At 41.6% G+C, this 14,230-nt stretch overlaps 1 protein-coding gene across 11 annotated transcripts in view; it reads left to right on the top strand.

The window, feature by feature from the left end:
- The window catches only part of LDB3 (LIM domain binding 3), a 163,762-nt gene that overhangs the window by 137,361 nt on the left and 12,171 nt on the right, over positions 1-14,230 (top strand). For 10 of the 11 annotated variants that reach the window (XM_042459166.1, XM_042459167.1, XM_042459168.1 and 7 more), the window contains 2 exons: positions 853-900; positions 2,602-2,741. In XM_042459166.1, coding sequence (XP_042315100.1) covers positions 853-900; positions 2,602-2,741 — 188 coding nt within the window. The remainder of the gene's footprint in view (positions 1-852; positions 901-2,601; positions 2,742-14,230) is intronic. The other variant, XM_042459172.1, reaches the window with a different exon arrangement.

Below are 14,230 nucleotides of genomic sequence, written 5' to 3'. Positions count from 1 at the left end.
TAGGGCCACATCCCTTGGCGGAGGGGATTATCTCTCCCTCCAATGTCCTGTGGGGGAATTATGGGACTAATTCAACATGTTTCTGGCCTGCTCTGGACCATTTTAGCCCCAGGAAAGGACCTTTGTTTCAACAGAAAGTGATCTGTAATGCAACTTCCAGGTCAATTCCTGCTGGAAAAAGACTTCTCTTGGGCTCAAAATGGCCTATGGAGAACAAAGTATGTCACAGTTGCTTCTTTTTTCCAAACATGTTTTGACTTCTTAGGATTCCTAGGAGGCCTACAGGCCACATTCCCCTCCTCAATTCATGGGAAGAATAAACAGGGGGAATGGATGGTCCTGCTTGTATAAAAAGCTTAGAATATATTGAATATATTAAACTATAATCCACTGGTCATAGAATTCAAAGAAAATATGAGATTAAGCAGACCAGTCCATGCTCAAGTAGCTTCATGCCTAGCCAAGATTTTCTCCCTGCTCTGTTTTGCGCTATGTTCACCCCCAAATACATTTCATGTACATATTTACTCAAAATCCTAAAAGTGAAAAATCAAAACCATTCTTTGAACTAATATCCTGCAAATGACTGCAAATGCCCTACTTTATTGCACCTCCTAACCAGAATATACTGCATAAATTTTCACTTAGTGTGTCAGCTGAAAGTACAGCTTTGGAAGAAAATCATGGATTTCAGGTACTTTAGCATATCTGACCATATTGCTAAATTTAACAAACTTTGTTCATTCTTTTTTTTACGAGTGCAAAGGTTCCCGGTTCTCTCACAGCAGATTACTTCAAATTTCACATGTATTTTCTTTTGCATGAAAAAAAAACACCTTTTATCTCTTTTAGCTTCAACCGACATTCTTCCACTTCCATCACCTACCAGTCCAAAAAGAGGTATAAATTGCTAATAACAGATGCAGACTGCAGATGCTAATAACTAGTGAATTGCTTTTCCATTTACCATCTGATGAAACAATCTAAACAATCGCCTTTGTAATTGGTGAAGGTTTTCTTTTCCTGGTGACTAATAATTTTCAAACTCACTTGCTCCTTGCACCTGCTGATACCTGTCACAGATGTAATCATGGTTGCTTTTAGGGGGGAAGGCTATTCTTTGACATAATCAGTTCTAATGCTATATTCTTCCAACAATTCATCAACTATTTTAACTCTCTGCAGCTCAAATTCGGAATGATATCTCCCCGTGACTCAGCCAGCTTTGCTAAAACTTTTCATTAATGATGCAGTGTGCCTTTTCTTTTTTCCAGGACCTTCTTTGTTCATCATTACAAATTCTAATCCGCATTCCTAATTTCTTTGTAATGCTAGACGTTTGTATTTTCTTATCTAAGTTATAACATTGGGTTTTATATGGTATTATTTTTCTCTCCACTGAGAATTTTTAATAGATTGGTTTTGCTTAGAAAAATGTTATAAAACCTATCCTACTTTGTTAAATAATCTGTTGTTACTATGTATTTAAAAATTGTATACTGTGATTGGAAATAATCATTTAGATGTACCTTATTTCTTTGTGTATGCTACCATGTGAGGAAGGCAGTTAGAAACATTTATTAAAATAAATAATTCTTTTATTTATAGTAGTGTTGCAATAATAATTTGATTTGATGTTCTGCAATGCACACTGCAAACTCAGAAAAAACACCAGGCTCATTTAGAAAGTGTTTGTCACCAGAACAGATTCAAAACATCAGTATTTAAAAGTCAGATAACATACCAGAGATTTGATTTAATTTAATATATATTTTTAAAAGGAAGAATGGTAAAATAATAGTCCTGGAATAATAAGTCTATGGATATTGACCTGAGCTAATGTAGCATAGTGGTTTGAGTGTAGCACTGGGACCATGGGAGCATTCCTGCTCAGCCATTGATACCCACTGGATGAGCTTAGGCAAGTCACACTCTCTCAGCCTCAGAGGAAGGCAATGTCAAACCACCTCTTCACAAATCTTGCCAAGAAAACCCATTTTAGGTTTGTCTCAGGATAGGCACAAGTCAGAAATGACTTGAAGGCCCACAACAACAGTGTTGATATTTCTTGCCAAAAACCTTCTGAAGTGGAATCATGACCACAGACCTGTTGCTGTAGATTCCCTAGCTGTTCTAAAAGGCTCTAGAAATATTTTATATATTACCAGATTTCCAAAACATTGTGATGACTTTTAAATGTCCTGGTTATATTTCTGTGCTACCTGAACAATTCCTTAATATATTTGTCCCCATTAAACATGCAGTGGGTGACTTGCATAATACCAGTTTTTACTGATTACCTTTTGTCGCTGTTGTGTTCTAGTGTTGGCTTCCTTGGCTTAGGTAAAGGATGTCTGTAGACATCCTATTTGGATCCATTATGACTTAAATGAATCTTTAAAACCCGTCCTTTAAAATACAAATGCTGGAATACAAGCTAAGGGTACTGAGTTTTCACAGTATAACCGCTCTATTCTATCATTTAGAACTTTCAGGTAGTATCTCACAATATGCTGTGGAAGCCATCCTTCTCCAGATGTTTTATCAGCATTGATTTTCTGATGTACAAATAATTTGCTCATGGGTTTGTTTTGCTTTTAGAAGTCCAGGCCAAACATATACCTCAGTGCCTGCTACCCATGGCCCAGCTCCTTACACAGGCTACAGTGAAGCCCCAGCTCCTGCTTCGAAACCCAGAGTTGTCACCACTGCCAGCATAAGGCCCTCAGTCTATCAGCCAGGTAAGAATGTTTCCAATGGTTAAAGTAAGTCTGTCTTTTATCAAATCAAAAAGTAGTGAGCAGGGGTGGACTAAATCCAAGAGCCATCTTCTGGCTCTAGGGACTTCCGACAGCCACACCAACCACTCCACACAAACATTGAAGGTTAGTTTGGTTTGGAGACGGTAGGTGGAAAGGGCTAGAACAGTGGAGATTACCGCACTAGGGTAAAAGCGTTTCCCAATGCGTTCTCACGGGTGCGAGCCTGGAACGTGATGAGGGCCAGAACGCTAGTTTACCGCACAGCGGAACGCCGCCATCGCCGCCAGGTGTTCCAAATGTGTTTCCAATGTGTTCCAGGGAGGCCTGGACGGTTTGGAAACCGTTCCCAGAAATAGCCTCCCTGGAAACATTGGGAACACATTGGGAACACATATGGAACGCCCGGCGGTACGGCGGCGTTCCGCTGTGCGGTAACTAGCGTTATGGCCCTCATCACGTTCCAGGCTTGCGCTCGTGAGAACGCATTGGGAAACGCTTTTACCCTAGTGCGATAATCTCCAGTGTGTAGGTAAGCCCCACTCACTGCCCTAGAGGATAATTCTCAATTTTAAGCAAAAATGGCAGGGATGTGTCTGGGAGGCCTGGGAGAAGATGCAAAAGTAGCTTGGGGGCCATATGCTCCCTGGAAGTTTTCAACCCTGATTTAGAGAAAATACTGCAAAAATGCTTTAAGGAAAGATGAGTATTGTTCCATGTGTATATGACAGGGGATCAACTCCACTACACATAATTCAAATGACTATTATCCACCAATACAGCACTTATACAGACTAAAGTGTGCCCACGTCATATGCGGCTTTCAGCATATGCTGAAAGCCACACAGGGAGGAAGGGTTGCACATCCCATAGGGACTAATGGGGCGTGCGCCCATGGTGTGTGCACCACCGCACCGCCGAGTGCAGGAGCCCTGTTTATTTAAATGGGGCCCGAGCATATGCGTAATTTGATTTACGCGGGGGAGTCCGGAACGGATCCCCCGTATAAAGCAAGGGCACACTGTATAATGAATCCTACCTAATAGTGAACAACGATGAATTAAGCTTGGGAGTCATTTCACATATCACATTTGTAGGTTTATTCCAGTGAGGCATAGTAGTTGGAGTTTTTGATAAGGATGTAAGATATACAAGGTCAAGTCCACATTGAGTCAGTATGCTGTAATGGTATGAGTATTGATCTACAACTCTGGAGATCAGGATTGCATTCTTCTTTTGAGCATAAAAACCCACTGGGTGACCACCAAGAGCTGTGTTTCCCTGTTTCCTTTTCTTCTCTGCCTGTACATGTACATGAATAGGTTTTCCTCCCCTTTTAATCTCACTAAAATCTCATGTATCCTTGCAAGCTTTCATACATTAGGGATGTGAGGAAACTCTCATGAGAAATTGTGTTGGTCTCATCAAACCTGCTCAGCTTCAATTTTTTTTATTACTTTTCCTAAGGCAAAAGGCCTGTGTTGATATTAGAACATGGAGAGTCCTGCTGGCAAATAATTATCACTTTTATTGCAACCTTGTTAGTTTGCCTGAAGAAATTTTGTTTTGCCTGAGGAAGGAAACATGAATTTGTTGAATTTTGCTTTAGGTTACTGCCTTGCAGAATTAGAGTCTAAAACAGCTATCCCTTACATACTTACTGAAGAGCAGTGATGTCACTAAGGTTGGGGGTGCAAGCCACACCAGGTGACACCGCTGCTCCTCAAACACATACCTTTTGGCCTAAATGGGCTGTGGCATTCATCTACTTCCCTTTAAAATGCTTTAAGAGATGGTGGAAGTGGGGTGAGGCTCAGTGGGAGAAGAAAGGAGATGTCCGAGAAATTTTTAAAATTAAAATTTCAAATCTCAAAATTTTATTTTTTTTAAAAAAAATTAAATTATTTTTTTAAAAAAATATTATTTTTAAATTTTCTTTAAAAACATCACATTTTAACCAAATCACTATGTATATATAAATACATTTGGCTTGTGCATATGATATTGTAATTTGAAGATATAATTTTAATTTTGCTAGTTGTTTATGTTACAACTACTAGCATTACATCCAGTGGTATATGGGAATTAAGATTTATGAGTAACATCAGTGCAAAAAAGCATTACTAAGGATTATGTATGGCGTGAAATGGGAGGAGGTCAATGGGGGGGTGACACCATGAGCTACCGCACCGGGTGACACCAACCCTAGTGATGCCACTGCTGAGGTGTAAGCCCCACTAAATCCACCATGTCAAACGAATGCACATTTCACTGAAAGCTATAGAATGCAAATAGATCACTTGTGTCATTGAATCTGTGACTGGACAGTCCAAAAGATTAAAGGATCCTTTGAAAAGAAGGCAGGAGGTATATCTCCTCCAGGAACAAAGTGTCTACCCTCCCCTGCATGATAATTCTTCAAATGGCACATGTGCCATTACTTTCCAACAGACAGAATCAAAAACATAGGAGGCTCCTTTCTTTTAAATCAGGCCATAGTCCATCTCTCTAACTCCTGTCTCACTGACCAGCAACATTTTTACCTGTCAACTGCCTTGGGTTCTCTCTGGGAGAAAGGCAGCATACAAATGAAATAAATAAAATTTTAAAAAATGTCTCCCAAGATTTTATATTGCAAAATGCCTTCTTCCATGTCATTGCAGCGGTCTTATGATTTTGTTGTTGTTAACTGCCCTTGAGTTGATCTCAACCCATGGCGATCCTATGGATGAGACATCTCTAAAAACACCCTCTCCTTCACTGCTCTGCTTAGTTCCTGCAAACTCATGTCCGTGACCTCCCTATTAGAGTCCATCCATCCTTCCTCTCTTTCTACTTCCCTCCACCTTTCCTAGCATTATTGTTTTCTCTAATGAGTTGTGCCATCTCACGATTTGTCCAAAGTATAACAGCCTCAGTTTTATCATCTTGGCTTCCAGGGAGATTTCTGGCTTGATCTGATCTAGGATCCATTTGTTTGTCTTTTTGGCTGTCCAGGGTAGCCTCAGCACTCTTCTCCAGCATCACATCTCAAATGAATTGATTTTCCTGTTATCTTTTTTCTTAACTGTCCAGCTCTCACATAATGGTACCAACTACGTATAAGAGCTCTTATGCTGCTTTGTAGGTGCTTAATTTCAGATGGAGAGAGAGAGAGAGATCAGAGTAGCATACATGCACACGCACACACACACTTTTCACTGGGAGTAGATCATGATTCAGGGTAACCAAATCCATTTCAGTACTGTACTCTGGCCTGAAATCAGTTTGAAATTGGTTCAGTCAATCCATATCCTACATCCTTGGGCAAGTCACATGCTCTTAACCTCAGGGGATGACAATGGCAAACCTCCTCTGCACAAATCTTGCAAAGAAAACCCCATGATATGTTTGCCTTAAGGTCGTCATAAGTCGAAAACAACTTGAAGGCAGGCATACAACACATCATAGGGTTACAGGATGCAGTTTCTCATTCCAGTCACTTGGTGGCATGATGTCCTAGTTTTTAATACTCTCAGAGCCCTGAGAACTATGTTTAGGCTGTTGTTTCAGCTCTCATCCAGTTCAAACACAGCAGGCAACTCTGTGATAATGGCCCTCTCAGGTCAAGGCATACATGCATAGATTCTTCAGCTAGATGTTTAAATCCTGATTTACACATGCATCATAATGAAATGGCAGAGAAGCAGCAGAGTGCTGACCTGGCAGGGTGGACTTCCCTTAAGACTATTAACAGGAATCGATCAATTTGTTTAATTTCCTGTCAAAATTAAACCAACAAAGCCTCTGAAAGTAGAAAGCTAACATGGAAAGGAATGGGCTATACTAGAATCCTTTTCACTGGTGTGCTGGGTGGCCCCCCCCCATTATTCAAATATTTTTCTAACAGGAGAAACACTATAAACACCCCTAATACAGTCTATTATATGCATAAAGTCAGCCCTTCAGTTTTTTTCTATGAAGGTAAATACCCGATATACATCATGTTTAAATAAATAGAAGTTCTTGACATAGTACAGTTGCCCCCCTGTATCCATGGATTTCTGCATCCGTGGATTCAACCATGCATGGCTTGACAATATTCAGTGACAACATCAACAACAAAAAATCCAAAAAGCAAACTTTGATTTTGCCATGTTATATAAGGGACACAATTTTACTATCCATTGTGTATAATGGGATTTGAGCATCTACGGATTTGGTTATCCGCGAGAGGGGCAGGAACCAAATCTCGGCAGATAGCAAGGACCCACTACAGCAATTTATGATGCAATCCTATGCTTTGAGAGTAAACCCCTTGAACATAGCTGGGCATACATAATTAGGGTTTATCAGATTCAGAATTTACATGATTCAAAACAAACAAACAAATCCACAGCTGGAAGTTCTGCTGTGAAAGAGCACTTCAGAAATGTGTCCCTTGGAGGCTCTTCTGTAGCCATGGTTTGTCTGCTGAGCCCAGGAATGCTTGGAGAACAAGGACATTTGTCATCCAATCAATAGCAACACTATTGTCTGTGTTAAAACATTAACCAGAATCCAGGAGCTTCTGGTCACAGAATGTGGCCTCCTGTTTCATAACAAGACAGCTTGTGAAGGATGAGCCACAGGCAGCTGTCAGAACTGAGCTATGCATATATAAACATGCTTGCATGCACATTTGGAAATAAATGATATAAGATTGTTACCAGGTAACCTGCATGCTGTTTGCTGTCCGGGCGCTAATCATTGATGAGCAACTTTAAGGCCTTTATAGTCTTTACCTTTAGATGGGACTTGGGCTACACCTACACTGCAGAATTAATGCAGTTTGGCACCACTTCAACTGTCATAGCTCAATGCTACGGAATTCTGGGATTTATAATTTTTGTAGATATTTAGGCTTCTCTGCTAGAGATCTCTGGTGCCACAACAAATTGCAAACCCCAGGTTTCCATAGGAGGGAGCCGTGACAGTTAAAGTAGTGTCAAACTCCAATAATTCTGTAGTGTGGCAGCAGCCTTGGCATAGAGAGCCCTTCAAACAGAAGTCTTCCATAAAGTAACACAAATGTTTTGTTCCTTATGCATGGTCCCAGCCCCAAAAAGTACTGTATTTTCTGGCGTATAAGACTACTTTTTAACCCAGGAAAATCTTCTCAAAAGTCGGGGGTCGTCTTATACGCCGGGTGTCATCTTATAGGGCAGGTGCTGAAACTTCTGAGCCAGACTGGAGAATCTGAGGTTGCCGCATATGGTGGGAGGAGCTCAAAAACGGCCGGGGCCACATCCCCACCGTATTCAACGATCGTATGAACGCAGCTACCGCTCTGACAGTCTTGGAGACAGGGAGGGCTGGGCAGGCAGGGAGAGCTGAACAATCCAAGCAGGCTTTGTATACAACAAGGGTTACTGCTAAGTACCTACATGTCATTTGAATTAAAATTACCATATTGAGATCAAATCTGATGTTTTTTTAATTTTTTATTTGATGTGCGTTGGAAGAGCGGTAGTCTTATACGGTGAGTATATCCCAAACTCTATATCTTAACTGGAAAAGTTGGGGGTCGTCTTATACGCCCAGTCGTCTTATATGCCGGAAAATACGGGTAGTCCTTTATAGCTAAAGACAGACATATGATCAGCCTGGGTAGGCAGGACCTGTCCAGACCCCGAGAGTCCCTTGCAGCAAAGGATTCTTTAATTTACTGCTAGGGAAAAAGCCATTAATTGGGCAGCCATCTCAGGACATTCAAATACATAAATTGAAAAGCATGTTTGTATAGGACTGGGGGACACCCACTATTGCTTGGAAAGCTGTACAAACATATATACATTCAGTGGAGCCACTAGGGTCAGTCTTACCTGGTGCAGGGGGTGGTCAAACTGCCTCCCCCCCCCCCCCAGCTTCAGAATCCTGTGTGGCAGCTGCTGCATGCATGGGACTTCAAAAGCATGGCCTCTCCCAGCAGCCACCGCTACTGAGGGGTGCGGTCTCCAGAAGCCCTATTTAGGGTCCAGTGTGGCTGCAGGGAAAGTGGAAATGCACCCTTTCTCACTTGCCCAATAGCCCTGCCAGTCCACCCCACCCCACCAGGTGACACCTTCCTCTGGGGTGTCACCGAGTGCAGGCCTCACCTGCCTCACCCCCTGCACCCCTCTAGTAGCACCATTGCATACTGTATATACTCATGTATAAGTCTAGAAATTTAGGTCACAAAATGGACCCCAAAAACCTAAGTCCACTTATCCATGGGTCAATGGAAGTAGTGTATCTCAGTTAAAAGAGGAACCATCCCCTGGTGAAAAGCAGGAGTATAATATGTGAAGCACCGACCCCCTCTACTCTCTCATCCATCCAGCCTTAAAAGTAAGCACAAACAGTTATGTTTGCTGGACTTCTGTAAGTTCTCTGACATTGTTTTGCTTTGCTTCGTCCTTTAGATACTTTGCTATATGCCCCTAAAGTTTACCCTTGACCTAACCACGGGTCATAGCAAAATCCTTATTTTTGGCCCTGAAACTTGCCCTCGACTTATACATGACGTCGACTTATAGTCGAGTATATACGGTATATTCACACACACCTAGCAGTGGGAAACTGTGGTCTCAGAAGCAGAACTTTGCTACAGGGTTTTGAATTTTCCATCCTCTAGTGATTTTGGAAGCCAGGGAACAGGATTTCTCCTATAGTGGAAAGTGAATAGGGTCCAAGTTGTTGGAGGAGGCATGCTTAGCAGGACTTCAAATTGTGTATTATTTATATAGGAGAAACTAGTGTTTCTTATGCCTTTATTCCAGGCTAGCTAGTCTTCAAAGTCCAAGATCAACATCTTAAACTGAGCTTAAGAACAAATCAGCCATCAGTGAAAAGCTAAGGTGTTCACAATGGTGAATCGCCATTATCTATCTGCCCACTCCATATTTTGTAGCCACTGCCATTTCCATTCACTCTTCAAGGGAATTCAGCTCCTTGTACAATACATTGCTGCAGGAGTGAGAAATGTAATGCAGTGTGGATCTACCTCCAGATGCATACAGCTCCCTGTGGACCAGAAGATACCAGGGGTTTGATCATGCCTCTGATGTCATCCAGTCCCCAGTCAAAGTGTTGGCTGGTGTTTCTTCAACCTGGTCCCTGGTTTTGTTCGTTTCATAGCACAGGGAATGGGGAGGCTTTTCAATTAATGTCTCTGAATGTCCTGAGGAATAGATCATTCTCAGCCCACGCTTTGAGGCACCAGTTGAGTCTTGCAGTTGGGTTTTATCTGGCAAACATAGGCAATGAGTGAGAGCCACCAGCTTCTAAAAGAAAGAGAAATGAGGGGAATCATCACTGTTATTAATCACTTGAGAAGGCAACCAAGGGAATCCCTTCTGTTATCACTGAAAGCAAGAATGTCTCACTGGCTGAGAAAAGGAAGGACTATCAGGAAACATGTGCTTAGAAAACTGATAAATTCAGTAGTGTGCAAAGTGTGGGCCACAGGTTGCAGGCATATCTCCATGACCCACCCACTCCAGAAAATGCCCCCTTTCCCCATTTTTTCTCCCCAAAGTGACAAATTGCAGCCCTAGAAGCTTCTGGAGGAACAATTTGCCAATTTAACATAATTTCCATTGAGACTGTTTTTCATCCCCAATAGGTCTTTCATTTAGAAATGAGAAGTGACATTTTTGAAGGCCTTTTAAGGATTGAAACCAGCCCTGGGGACAATTTTTGAATGGAAAATTGAACCCCAGAGGTTCCAAAGGAGCATGAGTTGCTATTAAAAGAGAAGAGGGATATGAGGGAGAGTCGTCATCTAAGGTCCGAGGGAAGGGAAAAGGCTTCTGGACCCATCAAAATGGCTTGGCACTATGCTAAATGGTCAATGTGTACAATCAGAAAGACTTTTCTAAAATTAGCATCAAGATACTATAGTGTTATGGTGCTATAACACTTTAATGTTTTAAAATGCTATTATGAACAATAAAGTCTCGTGGGTGGCAAGACTGGGTGGTAATCTTCACCCACCTCTAACATATATGTGTCCCTTTCAAAAGGATGAAAAAAGTTCCCAAACCTGGACTCTATGCATGGAGGACTTTCTTCACATGATCAGGAGTCCTGCCTTTTTCAGACTGTTCAGAATGTGATCAAAAGATATATATGCATACAACTGTATGTCCAGAGCCTCACTTCAAAGCATTAAAACAAAGATGTGTGGAATGGTGGTGCCCACTTTTGCCATAGTCCTGTACTCTTGTCCTGATGGGCACTCACAGAACCATGTGAAAAAATATGCTGGTTTGGGGTTTCTGGCAGGCGTATTTCAATATCACTGAAGGATCTGAGGTTGGTAGTGTCTGCCCCAGCATATATACAGAATATTGCAAGGCATGGGAATAATGCCATCTTTCACTAAGGAAGCAACTATTCTTTGATAGTGAAAACTAGGAACACAACTAACAGAAGAAATCACCTTGTTTAATTACAGAATGCCAGGGGTGGGAGGGTTTTCAAGTTGACAATTAGAGATTAAATATTGCCTTTTAATTTTGACTGACTTTGTAAGACAGAAATAGCAGCACCTTGGGGCTTAACATAGTTGGGCGGTAGGGAATTTGGTTCAGAGATCTTTAAACTCTATTTACCATTTCTGCATTTAAAAAAAACAAAAACAAGCCTGCAGCTATGGTGGGGAATGTTGCATTCATGCTGCAGGAACTTTTGTTGCTTAATGTGTGTGAAGAAAAACAAAACCAAACCAGAAAGGAAGTTTTAATAATTAAGAGAAAGGCATTTTTCAAATTTAAATGTGGCGGATATCTAACATATATTGCTCATTGAGGAGGATGCTCAAACTCAGTCACCCCAGTCTCTCATTTAGAAATGTGGTCTCTGCTGTTAACTCCCCAGCACTAGAGCTTGGAAAAGTCACCTGTTTTGACCACAACTTGCCTGGGAACTTCTGTGAGTTGTTGTCCAGTGGAATAACTTTTTCAATGTTTCATAGAATCACAGAATCTTCCAGCTGAAGGAACATTGAAGGCTATCTAGTAGACCCCCTCCAAGCTCAATATAGGCTATACAGTGCAGGATGCAAATCTACACCATCAACAATCCCTGCTTAAGCAAAGAAAGGTCCATATCCTTTTGAGTTCAGAGAGAACATGTGCATCCTTGGAACAAAAATCCATCTCAGCAATGATTAGCAACCATAACTAAATAGAACTTCCACTTTCAGAGGCAACATGCTGGGAACAGTTAATGATGGAGTGGTTCTGCCACTATGTCTTGCTTATGAATGTCCCAGAGATATTAGTTACAATTGCAAGCCATTTTCCTAACCTGTACCTGGTACAATTCACTTTGGGTTGTTGCATGACAGTTTGCTGTTTGAGGTAAAGGACACAATGGCACACACACAAACACACTCTATATACAGAAGCCAACCAGATTGCCAGTTCAGTCTCTGCAACAGTTTTAGGGTATATACTTCACACCTTTTCAAACAAACAGGGTAACTTAGGGAGCACAAAGGAAATTGGCTAGAGAGGCTGCTGCCATCCCCACACACATGCATACACACTACCATCTGCTACCTAAAGTGACTACTTCACAGCAGCTATACCTGCTGATCATATGGCTTGCCTCTAAGTTGCACAGCCAACAGCCTGAGAAACGTGTTGAGCACACTTTAATTTCTTTGACCACAGTACTGTAATTAAAATATACCTTATGTGAACAAAGTCCTCTCTGAACATTTTACAGGTAAAACTACAGTCAGCACTCCACATTTGCAGTTTTCACTTTTCCAATTTTGATTATTTGCGGATCGGATTAATATGTTCTCTCTAGGAATCTTTAGGTCTCCAACATGATTCTATGGTCAATTTCTGTTGGAAGGACCTAGAGAGAACACTTCTCTAGGCATTTTTAGGTCTTCCAGCACTATTCTATAGTCAATTTCTGCCAGAGGTTTACCATAGAATTGCACTGGCAGACCTAGAGATTCCTAGGGAGGTGTTCTCCCAAGTAAAAAAAAGTGGTTTTGTGGTTTTTCCATTTTCACCAGAGTCTTGCATTCCTAACTGCAGTGAATGCAGAGGGCCCACTGTATTGGAAAAGCTGGGAAAGAAAAGAGGAAGGAAAGGGTCCCCAATGACTTGGTTTCTGCAAAGGGTTAAATGCCAATGCTACTTTACCCTGGCTGTCACAGCTGTGGTATTCAAAAGATGGTGGAGCAGCACAATATCTGTGCCCAGCACAATGGTGGCATTCTCCAAAGGCGGCTGAGTTTCAGGAGGAACCATACAGCAACCGTATGGATCAGTAAAAAGTAGGGGGCTGAGAGGAGAGGTCAATAAGCTACCAAACAATATCACTGCTGTTCTGTCAAAAGAAGTACTCAGGACTGTAATTTCTGCCAACAGATCAGATCAGACTAACTGGCAAGCTGGGAATGAATAAGCTGTCTTGGAAGGGAACCTGGAAGAAGTCAGTGGGGGAAATGAGGTGGAGGCAGAGGTAAAAAAGGCAAGCCCCAGAGCTTTTAATAGAAGCAAAGGGATATTATGGCGGCATGGGGGAGGAGAGCCAGGAAGCAGTGTAATAACGGAGACAAAATACTTGCCATTCCAGGAGGGAGTCCCTACAGCTGTCTTCCTTTTGAAAGAACTATGCAAGGCGGTGCATGCAAACTGCAAGCCTGGCTGGCTGGCGGGCTTTGCCTTGGCATGTTTCTCGCTGGAAAAATTCATGAGTTGGTTACAACAGAACAAAAATCTTATCCTCACTTAAGAGAAGAGAGAGAAATCAAACTGAAATGAAAGCAGCCACACCCTTTTTCAAATTAATAATTGTCAAATGCATGTCAACGTACAGAGACATCATTAGATGTTTATGGCCCAAGATTTCCTTTTGTAGATTGTCACTACATTCTGAACAGAGGAGGGGGGAAGAAAAATCTTTAAATGAATGCATGCATGCCTGACATATGTCAGCCTTCAGTTGCAGTGGGCACCTTCCAAATGTCCTGGACAACAACTCCCATCAGCCTAGCCAATTGGAAAAGCCTGGCATATGCAATACCATTCCGGATGTCACATTTCTATATATGTATTTTAGATCTCTCTCTCACACACACACATACACACACCTAATTACTGCAGTGTTAGTGCTGGTGACCTTCATAAATAGGAAAAGCAGATGCTGGAAAGTGTCTTTTATAGTTCAGTTGGTTCCCAAGATAGGGGATTATCTGATATCCTTGGATTTACCGTAGCACTTGATTTGTGATTATGGGGCTAGGCAGTAATTAGGGTCAAATGAGGCAGCTGCATCTTGAAAAAGATGATCTGGTAAATAACTATGGTTTCCAATAACATCCAAACAATGATACCTTTATTGGGCCAACCAAAATGCACAATTACATGTTGCAAGCTTTCGAAGTCACATTGGCTTCTTCATAAGGCAAACAGGAGAAAGAAATTGAAGATGTTAGTCAT

Source organism: Sceloporus undulatus, chromosome 3 (assembly GCF_019175285.1).
Source record: "Sceloporus undulatus isolate JIND9_A2432 ecotype Alabama chromosome 3, SceUnd_v1.1, whole genome shotgun sequence".
Lineage (NCBI taxonomy): Eukaryota > Metazoa > Chordata > Lepidosauria > Squamata > Phrynosomatidae > Sceloporus > Sceloporus undulatus.
The sequence above is the reverse complement of the archived record's forward strand: the minus strand, read 5'-3'. Positions and strand labels throughout refer to the sequence as shown.